The 24,881-nt window shown below is 36.3% G+C and overlaps 1 protein-coding gene across 1 annotated transcript in view; it reads right to left on the reverse strand.

The window, feature by feature from the left end:
• Window positions 1–7,304: 7,304 nt before the first annotated feature.
• The window catches only part of TMTC2 (transmembrane O-mannosyltransferase targeting cadherins 2), a 360,995-nt gene continuing 343,418 nt past the window's right edge, over window positions 7,305–24,881 (reverse strand). Inside the window, exon 12 of the mRNA XM_040981140.1 lies at window positions 7,305–9,958. Coding sequence (XP_040837074.1) covers window positions 9,779–9,958 — 180 coding nt within the window. The 3' untranslated portion in view covers window positions 7,305–9,778. The remainder of the gene's footprint in view (window positions 9,959–24,881) is intronic.

Raw genomic sequence — 24,881 nt, forward strand, 5'->3', positions numbered from 1 at the left:
GGCAGAAGGAGAATCTAAGATGGACTATGTCAGCCAATGGACTTTGGCAGGATTTCCTTATCCTAGGCTCAACAAGATCAACAGCAATTCAGAACTACTGAAATCAGCTGAGCAGAACCCTCAGAGCATGCTCCACAGTGGGGACCCTGGGATGACACTGGGTGGCCATTCCCTATTCCTGAGTACTGAAGCAATTGGGAGGCTGGCTATAGCTTCTTCCCTTATCTCCCCTCTTACTCCAGATAAAGGAAGAAGAAATAGAATATTTGGAAACAATGGTCTCACTCGCTTTCCCCTAAATCTCGACCCTTCCCACCCTAATCAAATGTATGCATCAATAAAAATAAAATTTAAAAAAGTGGTGAACTAACTTTAATCACTTTAGAAACTTAGGTATTTAATTCAAAGTTATTGTTTATTATTAATCAAAAGAAAATCCTACCAAATATATCAGATTTAAGAGCAAATTTTTTACTTGATCTAATTTGTATCATTTCATTATCTCCACTTAAAGGTAAGAAGGTTAAATCAGGTGTTGTTATTAAACATCTCTTATTTTTTGCTACAACAGAAGCACAATCTTTGTAGGTCTGAGACTGGGTGTCCATTAATCAAAATTAAATTCTATAGGTAGGACACATTTAAAAATATGCATTTAATTCAGCTAAAGGATGCAAAGTTTCAAGATAAGGAATACAAAAATAACTGTCCAGAGGGAATATGGTACAAACAGAAGAGATTTTTTTCTAATGTGATGAATTACAAAACTCCATTAGTCCCCAAACCAAAGAATAACTAAGTTTTATGAGCCAGTATTTAACTGAATTTGTTAATAACATTCAAGTCACTTGAAAGAAAAAGAAATGTTTCTTCCTCAGTTCACTTGCAGACTGTATTAATTTTGGAATCAAAAAATAACAAAGATTATAACTAAAGATTATAAATTCTAGATATAATAATTTTTTAAAAATTACAAAAATTATGCTTTGCCAGAAGGCAGAGATGTAATCATTTTGAACAAGTCTGGTAATTTTTATGAGTATAGAGAAGAAAAAACATAAAGGATGTCAGAGTCATCCACTGGTGGGCGGTTATCTTTGACTAAAGCACGAGTCTTATAAGCCTAGCTAATTAATACAAGTCTTTATCTTAAATAGTTGTCATTTTTGTGAGAACACTTAACACTGACTGTCTAGAACTTCTCAAGAATATATGTAATTAACAACCATAGTCAAGTGGTTATCATGTTAGACAATATTCCTTTTGAAGTTACTCCTCTGACCTAAACATAATTCAGCAGTTTTAGGAGACGGGTGAGCCCAAGGATGACAGTGCTGTTTGGTCAGGGATGAAATGCAGGGAAGCAGGTAGCCAACTGGAAATGCTGACTGGCATAGACAGACAGAGGAATTTCAAAAACAAAGATTTTTAATATTCCTTTTGACACTACTAAATGAGAACTACTCTTCATATATGGAATCTGAATTTAGCCACATACTTAAAGGTCTATGTGAGTAGTTTATAGGGTAATCAGAAAATAATCTGTGGATGGCAGAAAAACAAAACAAAGAAAACATAACAAGAGACCAGCAGCAGCAGTGACACAGGTTCTGGGTATAAGATCCCAGCAGGTGTACAAGCTGGGAAGCACCATCAGGTAGCTATAGCACCATCAGGTAGCTATAGCATCAGGTAGCTATAGACAGGCAACAAAGCTGTCTCAGCCAGCTCATGAGTAATAGGAGTAATCTTAACAGGTACAACATTTTAAATAGCAGCAATTAACATCAAACTCTCAGGCCATAGACAAATAAAATGGTGGATAGAGAAGAATTTAAGTGGCTTCTATGAAGCCTCTACTACTTTCTCTTACCATGTAGGTAAGCAGTTGGAATCCGTCTCCAGTTAGCAAAGAAAGTCTTCCAAGTGGAATTGCTTTCTAATTTTTTCTGAGCTCAAGGATAAGGGAATATGGAAATAAGAAAGGAATCAGGACTCCCTAAAGTATACTAATTGTGTCCACATCCATTAAAACTTCCCGGGGGCTAAGCATGAACTCATTTTGTTGGGAGGGAAAAGTTTGTTTTCTATAGAATGTGATGTTATAAAAATCATACAAGCATCCTGAGGATCTCAATTTTCATCTGGAGGTTTGACTGAAGGATAATTTGGTGTCTCCAGTCTATCTTGAAAGATTTTGTAGGGAGATATATATATATACATATATGAAGATATTAAGGTGGTTTTTTTTGGGGGGGGGTTGTAAAATGAAAGCCAAAAAAATTGGAAAAAACTTCCATATTCATCTTTTGGAAGAACTGATGTAATTGAAATGTCCATATTCATATTATCTAAGGCAATTTACACACCCAATGTGATCTAATTCAAAATCCTAAGGACATCCTCAATGTCTAGAGAACATAATTCTAAAATTCATATGGAACCACAGAAGCCCTCAAATAGCTAAAGAATTTTATATACACACATACAAGTTGGGGACTGTCATTGTGGCATAGCATATTAAACTGTTACCCGCAGTGACAAAATTTCGAAAGAGCACTGTGCTCCCTGATAATGACCTGGAAAAGCAGCAGTGGATGGTCTATGTGCCCACGTGGGATATCTGGAAAACGTGGATCCTGGCTTTGTCTGCTGTGGTCATCAGCGGAGTAATCAGCAAAGGGAACTTCGTCTCTCTTAAAAATAAAGAAATATTAAAAAAAACCTAGCAGCATCATATATGTGATTTCAAGACATAAGATACAATCAAAACAGAGTACAGTTGCCACGAAATAGACATGTAAACCTATGGAACTGAAACAGAAGCTACAGAAAGTGATCCACACTTCTACAACCAACTAATTTTCAACAAATGAGCTAAAACCACTCCCTGGAGAATAGAAAAGCTCTTAAAAATGGTGCTAAGAAAATCGGGTCTCCACACGCCCCCTTCCTTATACCTATGCAAATATCAACTCACAATAGAATAAGTAGCTAAATCTATGATCTGATGACATCAAATGAACAGAGGAAAACATTGGGAGAGCATGAAAAGGCACCGGCACAAACGCTTCTTGAATATGACCGCAGAAGCACAGGCAATAAAAAATGAAAAGTTATGTTGTTGCAAAAAATTAAAGGAAAAGAGATGAAGGAAAGCTGGGTTGTTGGGGGAGAGAGTGAGATAAGAATGGTTATATTTCTAGAGTCATAAGAACCAAGAAAGCATTGTCATTAGAAGACATTTGGAAATTGTTTGATGTATCTTAATACCTCTGTACTCTGCTTTTACTTACAGCAGCTGCGTTTTGTTAGGAATGATTCATAAGGTTGCCTTGAAATGAAGGGTTTTTTTTTTTAATGTCTTAAACCAAAACCCCAAATTGAATTTATTCAGAGATTTGTGTATTCCCTCTATTACAACGAACAGCTCAAGCACAAGCACTGGTTACTATCAGCATACATATGATATAACCTGCAGCTAGGATTTCAACAAGTACATGTAATGTTGGAATCACTGCTTTCCTTTTGCAGATAGCTTAGGCCAAATCTACATTCCCTGTCATTGGCTGCCATTGTGATTATCTTCTCACAGTATCAAATTTTTGGTCACTTGAGAAAGAGCATCAGATGAACTCACCCACAGCATCACTCACAGTGCACAATTTCCAAGTTAACATGAGCTCCAAAATAATTGGTTCTAGAAACAGAAATGACAAGTTAACCAAAACTTTTTCTTCATGTAATTTTATAGAAAAAAAGATTTTGTTAGCATAATCACATTTTTAAAAGGTACTCAGTAAGAGAGTAGGAACTTCTTGAGATAATAAAATATTACATCGATGTGTTATATAATACAAACTTACTAACTTTTATTAAATATTATACAGTGTCCTAATATATACTTGTTGGCATGGAGCAATATTTAAAAACGTACTTTGAAACATCAAAATTAAAGTGAACTTCCCCAGTTTCTCTTCTCATAAAGTAAAGGCAAAGACACATTTACGAAAATGCTCAAAGAAAACAACATGTTCTCAGCTATTAAGTACAATGATTAAAAATAATACACAAAACAATAAAAATAAACGAAAATCTATTGAGATTACTAATTGAATCTATGTATTTAATAAACTGATGAGAGCAGAATTAAAAACCTAATCATAATCAGTCAATACGGCCATTACTTGCTAATTGAGATCAGAAAAAAATGTGCATTAAAATCAAAGCTAATCACTATTTTCCCACTGGCCCCTTTCTTCCCTCACCAGTTCTGATTTTCTGGTGTTAATTTTTCTATCACGTTATATGGACAGAGTATCTAGTAGAAGAAGACAGACTTTAATTCCTTTATTTCTGAAGACAAAATTAATTGCTTGATTCTTCTTTCAGTACATTTTTGAAAGATATTATTACCAGTCCCTAGCTACCTGTGATATATTGCCAAGACAAATATCTCATAGGAGCTATTTTATTTGGAGTCTTCTAGGATAAAAGAGACATGATAGAAAATTAATTAGAAAAATTGTTTCCTGATTCCCAGGAACCATCACTGGGAATTGAACACTCCACTCTGTCTATATGACTGATGGCTTTGTCTTGAATGAGCAAAACACCTATAAACTCCAAAGGAGGGAGGGAAAATTAAATCTATTTCTGAACACGTTGTTCTAGCCTCAACTTTAAATTTATTGAACATTTTGTTAGTCTTCCTGTTCATACTGTTCATTCATTACTGTTTTTCTTCCCAATTCAGTGACACAATGTGGAACACAGGTCATTTCTAATTTCTCTAATCAAATAGTTCATCTCTGTAACAGAAGATTATTTGTGATCTCTACAACAGAAAATTATTTGTGATCCATAACAACAATCTAATTCTCCCATCTTTTTTTTGTTTTTTTATTTCCTGGACTTTCCCCCTTAGGCAATCTCCAGAAACTTTCTAAACACCATTTTAGGTAGTTTTATACTGTTTTCATATTTCTCCAGGAATTTTTAATGATCTTATCACATCTCAGACATTTCTAATTTTGTCATCTGAAGCAAAGATCTTCTGGGGAAATAAAAGCTCCTTTCTCTACTTTTTGGGAGCAAATGATACGAAAACACCAGGGGTCAGCTGTGAGAAGCTAAAACACTTTGGGGAATGTAGAAAGAAAACTTCATAGGAATTTTAAGATAGCAAGAAACTTAAATCCCAGATCTCTTCAAGCGGGGCAAAATACATCTAAAATCTCTATGAAACAACAGCAAACAACACATGGTCAAGTGGCAGACGAAATACAAGCTGAGTCAAAGGACTCTGATTGGGTCGTGCAGGAAGACCACCCAGACGACACAGCAAGAAGGTAGGTACACATCTTTAATGCAAAACTAAACACAACTGAGTTACCACAGTGCACTGCCATTCAGCTTTGCTCGACTCTTACAGTGGAGAGAAGTTTCAATATGCAAGATACATTTCCTAGCAATATTCCTTTATTGAACTGAATCAATAACTCCAATAACTGGAATTTAAATAGTATGCATCAATCTTATGATCCTAAATGTATTATTCGAATTAAGTGAACAATCATACTCTAAAGATACAAATGAACTGAAGTTATAATTGCTAAATTTTTCTGAAACTCAGTTTCTTTCGTACTTACCGAATAACAAAGGCTTAGATGTATTTTCCCACTCCTACTGGAAACACTGTGAGAAAACTGTCTTTATTCAGAAAGAAAATACATAGTTATAAATACCCCAGACTCAATATTTTTAGATTTTCATTTCTTAAAAAAAACATCATTTCTCATGAGCAAATCATAAGTAGAATTTGCATGCAGATTATATTTTATAGTCTTCTGCTCAATATAAATGTTGTCGGCTAGAGAATACATGCCAGAGAAGAAAGACACAGTCCTTGTTTGTACTGGTTGTAACTCAGAACTAAGTAACTACTTTATATAACTAGACCTCCTAATAACTGAGACCTTAGCCTGATGTTGTGTGCTTGTACCACCACTGACTAGTTTTGGAATCTTGGTCAAATCACTCAGTTTGTAAGCCTTATGTTCCTCAGCTGGAAAGTAAATAGATTTAGTTCAAGGGCAACCAGGTATTTCTGGATATTACAATGTCAATTTTTAAGATGCTTCCAAAGGATTACCTTTGTTGAATTTCATAAACATGTACAGTAAAAGACATGGAGACTGTGCTTTGTGGAAGATGAAATCATAAAGAATGCCAAGAGGCAAAAATCAATCTCCTGAATTCTGGTTCAGTGCTAAGTTTGTACATGATGCAAGACACGTGAGCATCTGACAATTGGAGACATGCTTATTGCTTACTAATTTAGTCATACTGGGCAAGTTATTTCACAATTTTGAACTTCAGTTTGCTTACGTTTAAAGATGGGACAAGCCCATTCACCCATAGAGTGCTTGGAACAGAGTCATCATAACTAATTTGAACCAACAATAAAGAAAACAAGCAATAAACAATCATGTGGTTGTATAGCAATTTTAACAAGGCCGCTGGCTTCTTGGTTATTTTTGCACCATTGCTACAACTGACACCTGAAATTGGAACACACGTATTATCTCAGCAAAATATAATTGTTCCTTCATTAGGACCCAAAGGAAACAACCAGTCTTTTAAATATGATCATTTTTTGTCAAATAACATATGGAGGCCAGACATTAACAAATATACCATCTTTAGAACAGTTTTCGGGTATTCTTCCATAGCTCAACAATCAAGGAAAATAATATAAAGCCTTCTATATTTCTCCTGAATATAGTCAATCTGGTAATAGATATCATTTTACTATTATAACTATAGAAAATGGATTATTACTGATTATACACTAAAAAGGGTATATGCATTTCATATTCAACTTTCACTCATTTTAGCCTTCATCTTACCTCTGTTAAAATACCAGACAGGGACCAGTATTGCCGCAAAGCAGGCAAAGCTAGCATCTGTGCTGCAGACATCCCATATGGACACTGGTTCGAGTTCTGGATCCTCCGCTTCCAATCCAGCTCCCTGCCGATGACCTGGAAAGGCCGCAGAAGATGGCTCAAGTGTTTGGGCTCCCGGCTGCTCATGAAGACCAGGGTGAAGGCCCCGCTTTCTGCTTGCTCCTGCCTTGGTCTTTGGCAGCCATACGGCAAGTTCAGCAGCAGTGGATGATCCTTCTCTGTAGCTGACTTTCAAATAAATAAGTGAATAAATAAATCTTTTCAAAAAAAAACTCCCAGAGACTTAAGCGCTATTTCTGTAGATTAACCAAGAGCTTACACAACACATTTCTTATCAATGCTTTATTGTTGAAAACAAAATTGAAATTCTCTGGCACATAAAACAATTATTTCTACAAAAGGAAAGCCTACAAATCTTGATAATTTATACAAATAACAGCTTCTCAAAAAATAAAATTTTAATTTAGTAAACTTGTCTTGTGCTCTATATTTTTAGCACTGTCTGCAATAACCCACCATAAATCCCTGAGCGGAGACATTTTTGATCATGTTCAAATGCCCTCCCAACAACCACCCCCCTCCCCGTGTTGGTCAGTTACTAAGTCCAGCCCTGTATTGAAGTGTCAGGGATGTTAGATATTAAAGATCCATGCATTTGATGACACAGGTCCAATCATTAATGCTACTTGGGAACTGAGTCAACATGAAGTGCCTCTACTGTGCATTCAGTGAACCTACTAAGAACCAAGTGCTGGAAAGGAACAATAACAACAGAAAGACACAAAATGTGAAGACTAGGGGGTCATTATACATCAATAACTATTTAAATAAATAAAAATGTTAGACATTGAATTTATATTTATAGCCTTATATTAAGTTCCATCCTCTTGGCATTGTTTATTTCTTTCTTTGTTTTTGCTTTTTGCAATTGCCAATGTACCAGAGGATGAAAAACATACACTTCAACCCACTGTTTTGGTTTGACCATGGGTTTGTTAAATGTTAAATATTCTGAAAACACAATGATTGAGCCATAAGTTAACTTCTGGCCCTACAATGAAAGGTTGTAAAAGAAAATACATATTATTGAAGGGGCTCCTTATTAACATCATCCAAAAATCTCTTACTACATTTGCCCTTTTCACAAAATTCTATTGCCATAGAAACACTACTTTAAATTCTTTATCCCTCTGTATTCAGATATATAACAAAACCCATAAAATATGGAGAAAACATAGTATGATGTGTTTGCATGTCCAGCTTCCTTTTAATGGAACCACTAATAACATACATATGGAGTGTGACCAGGTAGAGAAAAGCTCAATTTCAGTTTTAAAAAACTGGCTTAATTTATCAAATTTTCCGTTACTCTGCTATGGTAGGTAATAAATAAATAAATATGCAAGGTACAGTATAGTTATTTTCTCTATAACGAAGTTGATAATGGACTGTTTTATGAAGTTAATTTTTAGTAGCAAAGTTTGACTGCAAGCCAAAATGTGTTCAGCAAATGTTTTTCTCTACTTCATTTATACGATTTTACTCATGAAGTGATGAGCGAAGTGGTTACCAACAGGTCATGAAATAAAACACCAAATCTGCTAGTGAAAAATAGTTATCAACTAAGAGAGGCCATTGGCACAAGACGTGGAAACATGTAGCAAGCTAATGCTATCCTCTATTGCAGTTTAAAGCAGCACGTGTTTGATGCCTTTTGGGAAGAGCAGAATAAGATAAAAATCATTCCTTGAAAATTTAACAGCATTATTGTTTCGATACCTATGAGAAAGCGATTATGATTTCATACCTACTCTTCCAAACACAAACTGGCAACTGTCATCATACGCTCCTTCAGATAGACTTAATTTTTTAACCAGCAGCATCGGGGAGGCACAAATTAGCCCTCTCTTCTGCTTAATAGCTGTTGGTTATAGAAACTAGAACACTTTTAAATATCCCTTTCCTTTACCCTCCTCAACAAACACACACTAGCCAGGAACACTCATTTTAAAAGGTTATTTCAAAACAGTTAATACAGTGAATTCTGCTGGAAATGTAGAGGAACACACTGACAATATTAAAGAATGCCTGCCTGACACACAGAAGGCCTCTCCAGCCGCGCCCAGCTCCACTGGCCACTCCTCTCCAAGTGCTGCTCAGCAAGTGATGCTCCAAAGACGAAAGGCTGTGACACCTAAAACATAAGACACTGTGTGTACTAACTGAGGAACAACTGCAGATTCTCGCTAGCTTGACACAATGCTAAATACCACCACCACCAACAACAAAAAATGCTTTCTAGGCTTCAGAAAATGACAAGCAGGCTGTCCTAAAGGGTAAGCCAGCAGCATTAGGACAACCTAGGAAAGCCAGTGGCTCCCTGCACCTCCCACTATGCTTTAATCACTCCCTGTTAACACTCAATCTTTCATAGTTTACCGTGGCTGAACACACACTCCGACTTCCTCTCACAGTGTTTAAGGAATAATATAATTTTGAAATTAGCTTTCAAAAATGAACAAGGTCTGTATTTTCGGCACCCTCCCCTTTTACAAATTCCAAAAGATCCCTGTTTTAAGTGCTCTGGTTTACAGTCTCTGGGTAGCAAATCCATTCTCCAGGAGGTTTCCCATGTTCCCCTTTTTGGTGTTAGTGGCCATGTCAACAGCAAAGTGGATCTCCCAGGAGCAGCAGCGACTTCAACGACTCCTGCCCTGAAGTCCGAAACCAGCTCTTGTCACAGCACTGCTGGGAAGTGTTGTCCAGTAATAAAGTCCACTCTGTCAAAGTGAGGACGAGGTTCCGTGTCATGTCTCAGAAGTCTTTAAGCCTTGCTTTTCCATGATGTTCCACAGTTTCCGCAGATTGGACTGCGTGATCACGTCATCTGGCTTGAGCTGCAGGGCGCGCAGGTAGTTGGCCTCTGCCTTCTGGAGCTTGCCATTAAGGTGCAGAATGGCCCCTAGGTTCATCAATGCAGCTGGATACTGCAACATAAGACAGGAAGGAAAACAGTTAAGGGGTCATCTCAAGCTTTCTCTCATGGAAGACAAAAATCGTCACTCACTAATGTAAATGATTCCTTCTGTCTAGCAGAAATCTGTGGAAGCAATTTAGCAATTTCTGTACATGAAGATAACTAGGTAGTTAAAAATTCAAACAGCTGCCATTACTTGTGTTTTAAATAGCATTTGCGGCTTACAGAAATTATTTTTTTCTCTAAGAAAACAGGTAAAACATGAAGACCAAGTAATCTGGTTAGATTTTGCTGTTCAAGCAGCAGCTTAATTTCAAATCAAAAGATTTTTTTTTTCTAATCAGTTAAAAGAAGTAAAAAAAAAAAGTTAAGCATAAAATAGAAGTGCATTTTCTGTTTTCTCATAAAATACTCTAGATTTTTTTTTATGCAAAAACAAAACTAAAACATTTCATTGATGTTTTCAGGGTTAGAAACCTGAACAAAATTCAAAAGCAAGCACTTCCATCATGGTCACACCTAAATTACGTGATTAATCACAGATGAGTTTTAATTTTTAAAAGCTAGATAGTTTTAAGTTCTAACAGTGTTTATTACCAAGTCAACATAGAAAACTGTCAGAATGGAGAAAATACAGTACAGAGAAATGTAACAATTTTAAGTTTTACATTATTTGTTAAAAACACTTCAGCCATTATAGGTTTTTCATTAATGCTGCAATATGAATCTATTTTATGTAAAAGTTTTAAAATATTGAAAAATAGCTTAAAAAACTGATCCTGTAACATTAGTTTAATACAAGGGTTTCCATCTCATAGCTCCTAGACATTGGCTAACAACACTGAAACGCATTTCTCAGAGAAAAAAAAAAATACTTCTCTACCTATCAACGAAGCCTGTTCTGCTTTTGTCTTGTCCCTGAAATTCTCTGGCTCAAACACAGCAGCTAATATTTTGGCAGTTATATAAACACATATTTCAACTATCAGATAGAATGAAGTGTTTATGCTGTGCTTAGATTTTCATTTTGCAGATAGGGTCAGCCATTAATTGTCCAACTCTGTGTGACAGCTTAAAATAATTAACTATTATTTTTTAAGATTTACTCTTCACAGTGTAAACATTTTTTCAGCTGAATTCATGTGACTTCACTCTTTACTGTAAAAACGATCATTTCTGTACCCAAAACAATGCTAGGGGTGAACATGGAAATAGCTCAGAGTAAACTGACTAGAGGAGAAAAGGATCTTATTTGGATTTTAAGGGATCTGGGTTTCTTTCTCAACCACTGTGACCTTGGTTAGGCCCCTAAGCTATCTGTGCTCCAATTCTTTCATTGTGAAATACTGAAATAACCTTAACTTTTCTTCATGCTCATGGGAAGATATGAGAAAAATAAACAAATACATGCTGCAACGCACAGGTTCAAAGCAGACACTCTACAAATGTCAAAGTCACTTTTCCTAGTTTCATTTTGCTTGGGGTCAAACACATGCTGCTTTCTAATCTATATGATGCCAAACCTTTATAATTTGGATTTCAGGGGCTATATCAAATGTGCGTGTATATAGCAAAATTATCATAAATCTTTCATAACTGGTCATTATTTCAAATCCTTCTTCATTCTCTTTTCTTTGCCAAAAACAATTTTATAAATATAAGCAATTCCTGACCTTCAAAACTTTTTATGGTCCGGATGACTCCAAACTTATCAAGAAAAATACAGATGGTCAGCTTCTAACTTTAAACCCCAATCTAAATAAACACAGTTCTAAATTACATGTGCAGTGAAGAACTCCACAATGGGAATGAAAATACCACCACCTACTCCGTCTTCCTGAAAGGACCTTGTTATCACACCACAATTATAATCAAAGGCCCCTTGATGCCCAGGCACATTTCTGAATTATGTCTGCCAACAGAGCCTTGCATGACTATCAATAAATAGCTACGTAAGTGATGATGAAGTGTGTTCAAGGCCTGAAGTATGAGACATGTAGATAAAATGCTTGGACTTCCGGCTATCCTGAGTGGCAAGTAAGGTAAAAGGGAGGGACAACCAACCATTGGAGACCACTCCTCACTAACCAGAAATAGAGAGCAGGCCCAGTGTTGAGGCTGAGACAAACCAGATGGCTCTATGGGGGGTCAGTCATTTCTTGGGGCGCTTTAGCACAAACGTGCTAAACCTTCAGTGTTTGTATCCATAACTGCAAGTCAAAGGAATTATAAAACACTCTCACAGGCTATTGGACTCAAATTGCCCAGGTTCAAATGGCAGTTCTACTATAGGAACGGAGTAAAGTTAGGAGAGGGTTTAGATCTGTTTCTCCAACGGATGGGATGGTAGGTGTATCTCCCTCACGGTGCTGCTGTAGATTACATGAGAATACAATCATCATTGTCTTTTTTCCCTCCGTGTTCATTCAACATCAAGGAATTTTCTTGTTAGCGTGTCTAAACAGCTGCTAATTCCAAAAGCAAAGGAACAAGCCCCGTCTTCACTAGCATCTTTTACCTTTTTAAGGCTAAACCTGTAAAAAAAAAAAAAATGGGTAGCAAAGCATATCGTGCTGCATAAATAGGCTTTTGCACTGTATTACTAAATTGTAGCTTGGGGCTCTTCTATCCTTGGAACACTTTGAAGTCACCTACCTACCATGATATAAAGAAAAATAGTATTTTATCATTATTATTACAAAGCACAATTCATATAAGTTAAATCTCTTCTGGAAGGACTACGAAATGCTAATTATAATACTGTTTCTGCAACAACTTTAATTTTGTATCAGGAATGCTAATGTTCCTCACTAAAGAAAGCTTTATAAGTTGCTAATATGAACTTGATATGAGAAAACAGATCTCAAGGAAGATCATATATGCCCCTTCACCACCTTCTCTAAAGATTAAAAATACATGAAAGCTAAAAATATGTAGATTTATGAACATCATTCAATATTTTAAGCTGTTACACATTTCAGTTGCAACATCTTGGTTTGAATTTAAATATCTATGTTAAAATTTTCTATCTGACCAGCTTACAAATATGCATTAGATAATGTCTAAAGTATTACCATAACTTTTTAGTTGACTGAATAGAAATGAATGACATTTACATGCAGGCATACTAAACAATGAGATAAGAGAATCATGACTCTAGCTATTTGCTTGGAAAGTATGGAGCTATTTTGACTGAATTCCATGTGTGAAGAAATTTATGAAAGAAAGACTTCTTTCTTCTCACAGGATTTTTTTTTTCTACTCAAAGACAGAAGCTTAAGTTTTTTAATCTGGTCACATCTGCCTTGCAAAGTTGTGGCTTGGGCAGCATGGCGGCTGCATGATGTCTTTGAGACAAACTGTGGAAATTGCTTGTGGGAGTGGTATCAGCATGCCTGGGAAGCTTAAGAAAAATGCATAAAGCTCGCTTACTGAATGAAAATGTGTTGTATGCTCCTTAACAGGGAGAAGCACTGATGTGGAGGTCACCTTCAGATGGAAGAATATATCATTTACAGTTGGTGATGAGATTTCCTGTAAGAAGTTATAACATGCAGACTAAAACGTCGTATTAAATGTTTATTTTCTTGTAAAGGAGTGTTTTCTTGGACAATTATTTAAGTGCATAAATATTTAAATGAAGTGCTATTTAGTGAAGTCATGAAAGGCTAAATGAGAACAGAAGCAAAGGGTATGGAAAGCTTTCTGATAACCAAATAACAGCACATAGAAGTTCCTAAGCAGACAGAAAGAATGGACAGCCATGTATCAAGAATTTCAGAAGGTGGCTGATTACAGATTGATGCTCTTTCTTTCCAAAAGTTATAACTGGGAAAGATACCTAACCAAACAGCTAATGTCTTCCCTCTCACACATTATTTTTTTATTAAAGATGGTTGATGGAATTTTAAGCTTGTGGCTAAGACAGAGAGCAGCCTGCAGTGCAGTAACATGGAACTCTTGGCTCTGCATCACAAATGATGCTGCCTCCTACTTCTCAGACTAGAAGACATTTTTCTTGGACAGTCGCTTTCCCTGAAAATCACACTGAAGTAGCGCAAGTGGTATCTTCGCCTAGTCTCTAGACAATTTCACTTTTACTGTAATCTCAGTATAATTTTAGCTTACTTCTCCCATGCTGGAGAATGTATGCAAAGTTAAAATAAATATGTACATTGGATGAGGGGAGAAAAAACTCAAGACCATCAAAATCTGATTTTAATCTAAGCTCCTTAATATTGCCAAAGAACCCAACCAAACTCACTTCTTATCCTTAGTCTTAGGAAGAAACATAGGTAGGAGAAAAGACAAAATGGGGGTTAGGATTGGGAATTAGTCTTTCTATCAAAACAAAATGAAAAAAAGAAAAAACTTTATACACAGAACTTGGGTAAGACCCAGAGAAAGAGGACTTGAAGTTGTTCTAGTTACGTGGGAATTAGGTTCCCAGCTTCTCAAGTTCCCTGGGGCCAATACTTCCTCAAGGATAACTAAGAGACAAGAAGAAATATGAGAAAGGTGAAGATGGTGACAACACATCAATCTATTTAATTTTAAAACTTTTTCTTTTCATTGAAGGGTTGTATATTTAGCTTTACAAACTAACTGATTTTTACGAGAATGACTTAACTTAGTCCAACTTAGACTAATACAATATTCAAGTAATACAATACACATTTGGGGATGTTTTCATGACAACTACCTTTAAGTTTCCTTTGGAAAATAATCTGCGAACTTAAATGAGTTTACACTAAAAAGGTTTTAATGGATTCTCACTTTTTAATGGAGCTCACAAATAATTTAATGAAGGCTGCAAATTGCCATCCAACTGTATTCAACTGAAATTGCTTACTCAATTGAATTTACTGGAGCAGTGACCATGATGTTTAAAACTTAACAGTATAACTATATTAAGAAACATTATTTAAAAACAACTCTTTTGAATGATAATTTTGTCATTCTTATATATGGTAGATATTAAAAATAAGTCTTGAAATAAAGTTTTTAAGGTGACTTGTTAGGCTAACAAAAAAAAACTTTAAATAAGCTAAAAAAATATTAAATACATTATTTCCCTAAGTTCCAATAACATTCAACTTTTGTCCCAGTGGCTTGTGCAATGGGCTGTTACCAAGCTAGATCCTTGAATAAATTATCTTTGATTCTTTATATTCTCCCTACTACACATTAGCATGCTCATATCCAAATTTAAGTCTCTGGGAAATTACCCTCAAATTTCTACCAAGTCTGTCTCCTAATTATACCCTGCCCATTCTTCCGACATGGCTTAAGCCCTAATCAACTTTTCTTGGATTATTTTAAATACCATTACTTTGACCAAGGAAAATAAGAATCAGTGAATAGGTCACTGAACAGATTGATGGGTGATAAACTGAGTGAACAAACACAGCGGTAAAGCAGTGTACAAGTTTTATAATTTGTTACATTTTAGGCATACAAAAATTTCAGAGTATGCAACACAGAAAAGTGTAAATACATTTGAAACATACAAGCATGTATAATACAGTGCTGAGCAACCCCCAAAGACTATCACACTCTTTCGGAATTGGCATTTATCACTTCAGTGTGTGTTTTACAGATTTTTGTGTGCACACATAACCAATTTAAAGATGACTTCAAAGTTTTCATCTTACTGATGTGTCATCATCTATCATTAAATGCCATCCTGCCATGCACTCAGCTTCAATGTGGGTTTTTTGGTTTTGGATTCATTTGTATTGACATAAGGAAAGGTTCGTTCTGCCACATGAATTTCACTGTATCACTATCTTGGTGAGTTAATGCAAGCTCTTCCCCAGTGGGTTCTTATCAAGGGTCTGCAGCATCTCTGACTCAGTTACAGGAAAGTTGCTAGAAGCAGTGGCTGGATCACAATTTGCCAGTTGTTGCCAAATTATCTTTCAATGTCACCATACATAAATGCATTAACATCAAGATGTAACAGGAGTTGGGGTTAGGGTTGTCGTGTAGTGAGTAAAGCTGCCTGCAATGCTGCCATCCACTGTGGGTGCTGGCTCAAATGCCAGCTGCTTCACTTCTCACTTAGCTCCTTGCTAATGCACTTAGGATAGCAGAGAGGACAGCCCAAGTACTTGGGCAATTGCACTCATGTGGATAGTCTGAAGGAATTTCCTGGATCCTAGATTTGGACTGCCCCAGCTCTGGCTAACTTGGCCACTTGGAGAAGTAGACCGGCAGATAGAAGCACTCTCTCTTTAACCTTCTCCCTCTCCCTGTCTCTTGCTCTGTAAACTCTTGCCTGTCAAATAAGTAATTTTGCTTTTAAAAAATGCTTGGTTGGTAGCCCGATTCTGTTGAATCCAAAGTTATAAAATATTACCTTATGCTGTGCTCAATTTCCTTTCCTTGATGATTAGATATTGACATTTTATAAATACGTTGCATACCGATATTTTGTCTTCAGTGACACAGCTGTCAGTAACATTTGGCTACAGTGAGTTTCCAAGTACTTTCTCTTACATGGCATTATATGAAAAGGGAAAGCACAGAATTCACATTAATAGCACTGTCTGTCCACTGTTTCCCAAGACTCAATACCAGACAACTACTGTTTCTAAAATATGTTATAGTCAAATTGGGACACCCTTGATGTAGACAGACTTGCAGTGGGAGTGCGATGGTTGGTGACAAAAACCTTGGAGACAGAGGGATTTATCTGAACATTTTTGTGCAACTCCACGGGAACCCTCGGCTACTCTAACAGCTAGCATGCAGAAGGAACTTTTCTCTATGGCCTTTCTGTCTTATGCCTATTTTCTGCCTTTTGGATTTCTTTTTATATTTTTACTTCCATTTTCATGAACAATTAAAAATTGAAGATGTGCCGTGTGTCTGTTTTTATCATGTTTCATTACTGTTGACATTATGAAAGCCCAGTATTCCACCCTACTTCTAAACTGTCAGCCTTCTATGGTTCCTGCCTTCACTTTGTTCCTTACTCAATATATCGCCCTCTGACAATTTGTTTTTACAAAATACAGTGGTGTTAATAGCGGTTTTAACCTGTGCCTACAGAAAAGAAACCAGATTCTTCGTCACTGTACCATGACTCTTCTCACCCTCAAATTCAAAATAATCCTTCAATGTTCATTCTGCTTGAGCCGCAAGAAATTTACCATTCTTTCCACAAAGTTTGTTTGTTTATTTATTTATTTATTTATGTTGGGAAGGCAGATCTACAAAGAGAAGGAGAGAATAGAAAGATCTATCTGCTGGTTTACTCCCCAAACGCCTCCAATGGCTGAAGCTGACCCGATCCAAGCAAGAAACCAGAAGTCAGAAGCCAAGGTCTAGGATCTTTTTCTGGGACTCCCCTGTGGATCCCAACTACCTGAGCCATCCTTTGTTGCTTTCCCAGGCCACAAGCAGGGAGCTGGATGGGAAACAGAGCAGCTGGGACATAACCAGCTGTCTATACAGAATGTTGGCACTTGGAGGCAAAAAATTAGCCAGTTGAACCAATGTGCTGCTCTGAAACTTTTATTTCTACCAGGAACTCTTTCATATACTATTTCTGATTGCAAACTGTTTCTCTAACAAAGTGTTTCTTCTATTCTCTTTGAAAAGTTCATTAATTTTTCAAAAAAGTCTAACAACCTATTATTCACAGCTTATTTTACTATGTTCTCACAGTACTGTCTACATGTATTAGTTTCAGCATTCATGATGATAAATTAGATCTACTTGTTATCTGAGTATCTGACCTTTTTGCTAGAGGGCAAAAAATACAGTGAATGCGAATTTACTTTAATTGCCTTTATGTTGTTGGGCTCAGGCTCTGGCACATGAAAGAAAATCAATCAGTGTTTGTTGAAACAAGACATACTTGCAGGGTTTAGCAAATAGAGATGGTATAGGAGAAGTGAAATCTATACTAATACCAATGCAATTTAACAAATATTTATTGAGCACCTACTATATAATCAAGGTCTCTTCCTGATACTGGATAAAGGGTGAACAAAAATGGTATTTTGGGGGGCTGATATTGTGACACAATGACTTAAACTGCTGCTGCCTACAGCATTACAAAGGAACCTCAGATCAAGTCCTGGCTGTACCACTTCCAACATAGCTTTGCTGGGCCTGGGAAAGCAGCAGAAGATGGCCCACATGCCTGGGCATCAGCCATCCACATAGGAACTCGGGATGGAGTTTTAGGCTCTTGGCTTCCACCTGGCTGAGTTTAAAGCCACTGCAGCCATTTGGGGAGGAATCAGGGGATAGAAGATATCTTCCTGTTTCTTTCTCTGTGTAACTGTACCTTTCAGACAAACAAATAAATCCTTTAAAAAATGGTGTACACTTTTTAGTCTATATGGCTTTGGTTAGTGATGAACACATAACCGACATTTTTTTTTTACCAGTTAAAAGGGCACATTCATTACCTCAGTTATACTCCTCACTGGTAAGAGGTAGGTAAAAGTTTTATCCATCCAGTGATGCCAGAAGATTGCACAGCGAAATGTGCTCCAAGAGTTTATCATCCAAAGAATGAACAAATTCTAACAATCCAAAGAAGAATGAAGCATATCTACCAGGGAGATATTAAGACTGAACTACAGGGGAAGGACACATAATTTCTTCATGGCCATGAAGCTACTGCACCTGATGAATCATCCGGTCGCTTCAAGTTCTTTGTGCCTCTGGAATGAGAATAGCACAGAGACTTCTGAAACTGCTGGGTTGCATCAAAATCAATTTGTTGCTTTTTAAAAGCATGCTTAGCAGACTGCTGAGAGCAAGCCAAAAGTGGAAAGCAGGCCTAATATAGGCGTCTGCATTTCAATTAGTTTGTAGATTAAGTTGTCAATAGTGATAGCTGTGACGTTAACCCATCTGGGACCAAACCAAAATGGGAAAGATGCCTATTAAAAAACACAATAAATAGCACAATCAACCTAAAGATTTGCACAAAACACATTGACAAAACAAAGGCCCACAAGCAATGGAATGCCTCAATTCATAAATGATACTTCTTTGCATTCATATTTTGTATGATAGCCATATTTTGAAAAAATAAAAGCATCTGTATAAAAAGATTTATCAAGTTGTAGACACAGTGAGGAAAAATACAGGAGATCTAGTAACAGCCAAGCCAATTCTGACAGACAGTACAAATGATTCATTTTGAGTCCCTGTTTCAACAATTTTGAATAAAACAAAGCAGATCTAGGTGACAAGTGACACAGTGCTGTATTAAGGGAGTAGTTTCAATATGGTAGTGACACATTTTATCCTGTACACTCAATTCTTCCCTCCTATATCCCATCCCAGTGGGTGTTACAAGAACGTTCATTTAAGTTTTATGATGGGTGTGATTGCCACAATATGGGGTGCTATTCATTTCTATGGCAATCAAAATGCCAACAGCTGTGGTTTGGGGAGAGCAGACAGTGATGGTAACAGGATAATTCGAAGGTAGTGGTTATTTCTAACAGACTTTCAAGTGTATCTACTGAATGAAGAATACAACTTCACCAAAATGACCTTCACTGAAGATGATCCTGTTTCAAAGCGGGGTTTTCTGATGTCTTTTATTTTACAGGATCCAAACAGAAAACACAGCTCCCAGGCCACCAAAGTTTCATTTGCACTTTTACAAAACATAATCATTATACTATCTGAATTTGAAATAAGCACACAGCTCACCATTTTAAGTTAAATTACTAAGCAAAGGAGCTACCTAAGTGAGAAAACATTTTATGATTCAAAGCACATATTGGCTAATAAAAAGATTGAAAATAAGTAGAACTGAAGGAATTTGGAAAAGAATATGCACAAGCAAGCATTATCTTGCAGGAGCTGGCTGTTCTTAAAAGACTACAAAATCCAACAGCATCCTCCTCTCCTTCTCTTGAACAAAATCTCTTGCTATTCCAAATATGAATGACTTAAGCAACATAATTCACTGCAAGTTTATTCATTTCTTCATAGCATGAAGGAAGAACATGTGTGCATTTTCTCTATCAGAATCACATTACACAGCAGGATTTTCAGCTGTGCCAGTCATCCAAGTGTGTACAAGTGAGGTGTGAGGCTGAGTACAGGTAATGAAATGACGGCTCATTCCACGATTTCAAACATGGTACTGGAATAACCATGTTATTATTAGCCATACAATTCAAATAGTTGCTAGAAGTTGAGATTTACACATACAAAATTTAGAAATAAAAATGTTATGGAAGGCAGGAAATTCTGTTTTTCCCCTTTCCTTTGACTTTGCATATTAATCATCTGGAACTGGCACGCACACACACACACACACACACACACACACACACATTTCAGAAAGTGTGAAAAAACTGAATTTATTTTGCTACAAAAAATCTGAATTCATGATGTTTTTTTTATTACATGTATTTCCATCGAATATTTGAAGACTCATATTTACAGATTTCAAAATTTTTGAACAAAATTAAGCTTTTTAATTCCAATTTTAATCAGCAGAGGTATTCTCAGACATGCATCAAGACTCTCATTCACTACACTGACATAAGAGAAACTTCCATTGTCTCCTTGTCTCAAGAGCTTGGCATCCATGGTGACAGCTCCATGCTCATGACAAACCCAAGTCTTATCAGCCCTTAAGGGCCTCACCTCTAAGTAGGGTTTAGGGTTTCAATAAAGAAATTTGGGGGGATTTGGACATTCAAGCCATAACAGATGTGTTATGAGTTTCTTTTTAGCCCTCAGCCAAAGCAGATGGGGACTATCGTGTAAACAAGCAGGATTAATGCAGTGGTACAAATTTCATTCAGAGCAATCACACCTGAACATGACATTAGAAGGCAGCCACAGCCTATTTAAAGAATAAATATTTAAAAAGAAATCACAGTGCTTATTCCCTATTGCCTTTGTTCACACAGCAAGCAGAAAGTGCTTCCAAAACTGTACTGGGACTTCTGATGACCAGATCAAACATATGGAAAGGCGTAAAGCAATTCCTCCAAAACCTGAATCTTTGCTAGAACTTAAAATGTAAACATGCTTTCTGATACATTGCATTCTATTTGTACTTTTACAGGCCCATGACTTTGTTGATAGATGCTTAGAAAAATAATGATGCAAGGTCTTCACACATCATTTCAGAAAATATTCCATGAAGGCACACCAAAGTAAAGCCATCATACTTGCCAAGGTGTCACACCTGCTTAAAATGTAAAAAGATAAATGTGGCTTGCATGCATCTAAGCACATGGTTAACCTCTGCCATTCACAGAGTACAGGCTCATATTTCATTTTCAGTATTTTTCCATTCTACTCTATTTCTATAAACCTTGTATCTGAAATCATCACAGACTGCAGTAATTACCTCCTCATGTTAAAGCAGGTACATTCAACCCATTTCTTGTTATCTGAATGGCTCTAAGACATTTTTGAGCATTAGCCTACAAATGAATCTATGATACAAAATTTGCATTGTTTTTGGTAAAATCTACCCATGTACTTGGAACAAATCTATTCTTGATAATCTGTAAGGCTGTGATCTAGTCTATTAATACAGAAAAGGAAGCAATCACACATCCCAGAGGAATACAAATAGCTGCCAGCCTCCACTGTATTTATTAGGTACTTTTTCTTCAACCATATTCACGAATAACAACTAAAATAAAACTTGAAATAAAAGGCAGGACAAGCTAAATTATTTCAGACACAGAGACTAGCCCTCATATGCCAATTCTGATTCATTTTAGATCTACTTTCAATACTGACATGAGGAATCATAATGATTAGTGTGTGCTAAATATGCTCACAGAATCATGACAGAGTACATTCTCACCTACTCAAACAAATTTTATATTAAAATGCAACAAACTGGAAATAGTCATCTAATGTCTGAGTACACTAACTCCAGCTACATATTACCTCCATTCATGATTCAGGTCTGAACAAGCAAAAATAAACACTTCTCAAGCAGTCCAAAAGGCATCTCTTTTCAATCTAACACATAAGATATCAGAGGCACTGTCTTGTTCTGCTATGACATATAGTTATTTTTAAAAAGAGTTATTGTATTTGTTTGAATGTCAGAGTGACAGAAGAAACAAAGATAGAGACAGAAAGAGAAAGTGCACTTCACTCTCCAAATGGTCACATAGACAAGGCCAGCCATGCAAAGCGAGGACCCTGAAACTCCATCTATGTGCCCCACAAGGAGGGAGGGGCTCATGTAATTGGGCTACCTTCCACAGCCTTCCCATGTGTACTAGCAGAGAGCTGAGCTGGAAGTGGAGCAGCCAGGTCTTGAACTAAACTCATATTGCATATCAGCAGTACAGTGGTGGCTTAATTCACTGTGATACAACTCTGGCCCACATATCAGTATTTTTAAAACAAAGTACCTTAACAATATTTCGTTAAGTATCTTACTAAAATATAAACCATTTATCTCATAAATGCTTAAAGCTCATTGTACATAATAAAGACAATTTTATTACCTTGAAATGGCTCATAGAAATTAAGTTATATAACTTTACACTTTTATTTACTTCAATCAGAAATAAGTTTCAGAACTTTGTTAACTTCTTTGATTCATCCAAGAGAATTAGATGAATTGAGTGCTGAACGCTAAGTGGGCACAATCTCTCAGAAATAGCCTTTCGCAGTGAACTAAGGAGAGGGTAACTGACTTGCAGATCAACTCCACTTCCAAAGCTGTGCCTGGGAGAACAGGGACTACAGTTACCATAAGAAACAGGGATCAGTAGTTTTAGCTATCTCTTACTATACACATGTAACTGAGCAGGATGAGATGAAAATTTATCACAATAAAGTTATAAATTCAATAATGTCACTGAGGGAACCTCTGCAGGTACAGCAGGGCTAAGGTGTTACCTGCTCTAAAGGTCTCTGATCATAATTTTTAAAATGTCATCAGTTCATGTCACCTATTACAGGCAGTTTTCTCAGCTCTTTCTCCTTTTGCCTTACATCCACCACTTTTAATGTGATTTGTTCATTTGTGCACTCATTCATTTGTCAGCAGCTACTTGCTGAAGATCTACTTCAAGATGGGGCATTGTACTAAATAAATAAATAAATAAACCCACAATCAAAACAGCTAAAACTTTAGTCTTCTATTTACAAGAAACCAAAAACAAACACAAAAAATAAGCAAAACCCCAAACAAAACAAAACAAAAAACAACCACAAAAAAAACACCTTTGGTATTGTGGTACTAAGACAAAAATTTGGCAAAGAAAAGATTTAATGAAACCTACATGACAAGAGAGATCACCAAACAAGTCTGAGGGTAGTAATTTCACTAATAAGCAAATTTAACACCCAAAGCATGTTCTTTCCAACAACTGAGAAACACATTTCTTAATGTGTTTAATTAATTGCTCATCCTCAAGAATTTGGTAGTCTAGTGCTATTATTGGATTACTATAGCAGCTTATAGCTCATGTTTTATCTTGTTAATTCCCTTCAGGGGCTACCAAAAAAAAAACCTATTGATTTTACTTCCATTTGTTATTCATTAATTTGAATTCAGTAAACAAAAAAATAAGCATATCTATCAGGTAACTTACAGAACCCTACATTTAACATTACAATTAGCGCTATTTCTTTTCATTTAAAGACAGAACTCTAACAAGTGACTGTCTGTAGTGGAGTGTATACAAGGACGAAACACATAAGTTAAAGCAAAACAAAGTTATGAGCAGTGATTATTTTTCCTGTTAAATCATGCGGATATAGGTATGAACTGCATAGTTAGTAACTATGCATCTTTACTTATATATCTAAATGTATTTTATGCTTCAATAATCAGTATTTAATACTGACAATACCTGTTTTTCAAGCATTCTGCTGTAGATTCACATCTGCACTGGGCTCTCTTGTTGGCATGACTCCAAATGGAATAGCACATATCCCAGGAAAAGATACCTTGGACCATACCTTTGCCTACATTCCATCAATGTTATGGCATTTGAATTATGTCCTGCCCTAGAACTGACCAGAGACAAAACCACCCTACCCACGTCTTTGGACTTAGATGATGACGATTGTTTAATTTGCTCATCATTTCTCCTTGTATCTTACATCCTCTTTCAGAAATTATTTTGATTCTGCTGGAAACACATGCTTAAGAGATACTTACATGGCACAAGCCTTCTGGTAGCAATCCATCCCAGTTTTTGAATATCTAGAGCCTGTACACATAATTTTTGAGAGATAGCCATAGGTTCTAAGGGAATATTAGACCATTTTTTCATCTTAGAACAAGGATTACACTGCTTTTTATGTTTTATTGTTGCTGTTGAGTTGATGTAGTTCTGGTTTAATTGGCATACTTTCACAGGCTTTCTTCTTTCTGGATGTTTTTAGGTCGTCATTGTCTCCAGGACACTCTAAGGCTACTGAGCCAGGGAGAGGCACAGGTGTCTATTTATTATATACAGAACATATTGTTTTGCATATCTTTCAACCATTCTTGAAAACTCTGAGGTATTCGCTAGTTTATATTACAGAGCTGTGTACATTAGATTTCACAACACTTCTCTGCTCTCTTCATTCCACTTTCATATTCCTCATTTTCCTTCTCTGCATGGAATCCTAGATAACTGTTCAAATATATCCTTAATTTCACTGCTATTCTCATTTGTGACAAATCTGCTCTTTCAAATTCAGCCATGGTTTCAGTAACATATTTGCTTTCAAGATAAATCTATCACCTATTTTTTAAGTATTTCAGTCAACGGTGTTCCATGTTATGTTTCTGACCATTTTGATAACTGTGTAGTCTGTTTCGTCTGATGCACATTCATGCTGATTACTTCACTCTGACCCTGTGAACTCGGTATTTTTTTGATTGTTTGATTTCACTCTGAGGAATACAGTAGGTCGGAAATCTCTGCTATAGATGGAACTTCTCTGTGTACCATTGA

Source organism: Ochotona curzoniae, unplaced genomic scaffold, assembly GCF_017591425.1.
Source record: "Ochotona curzoniae isolate NIBS_2020 unplaced genomic scaffold, NIBS_Ocur_1.0 contig_1014, whole genome shotgun sequence".
Lineage (NCBI taxonomy): Eukaryota > Metazoa > Chordata > Mammalia > Lagomorpha > Ochotonidae > Ochotona > Ochotona curzoniae.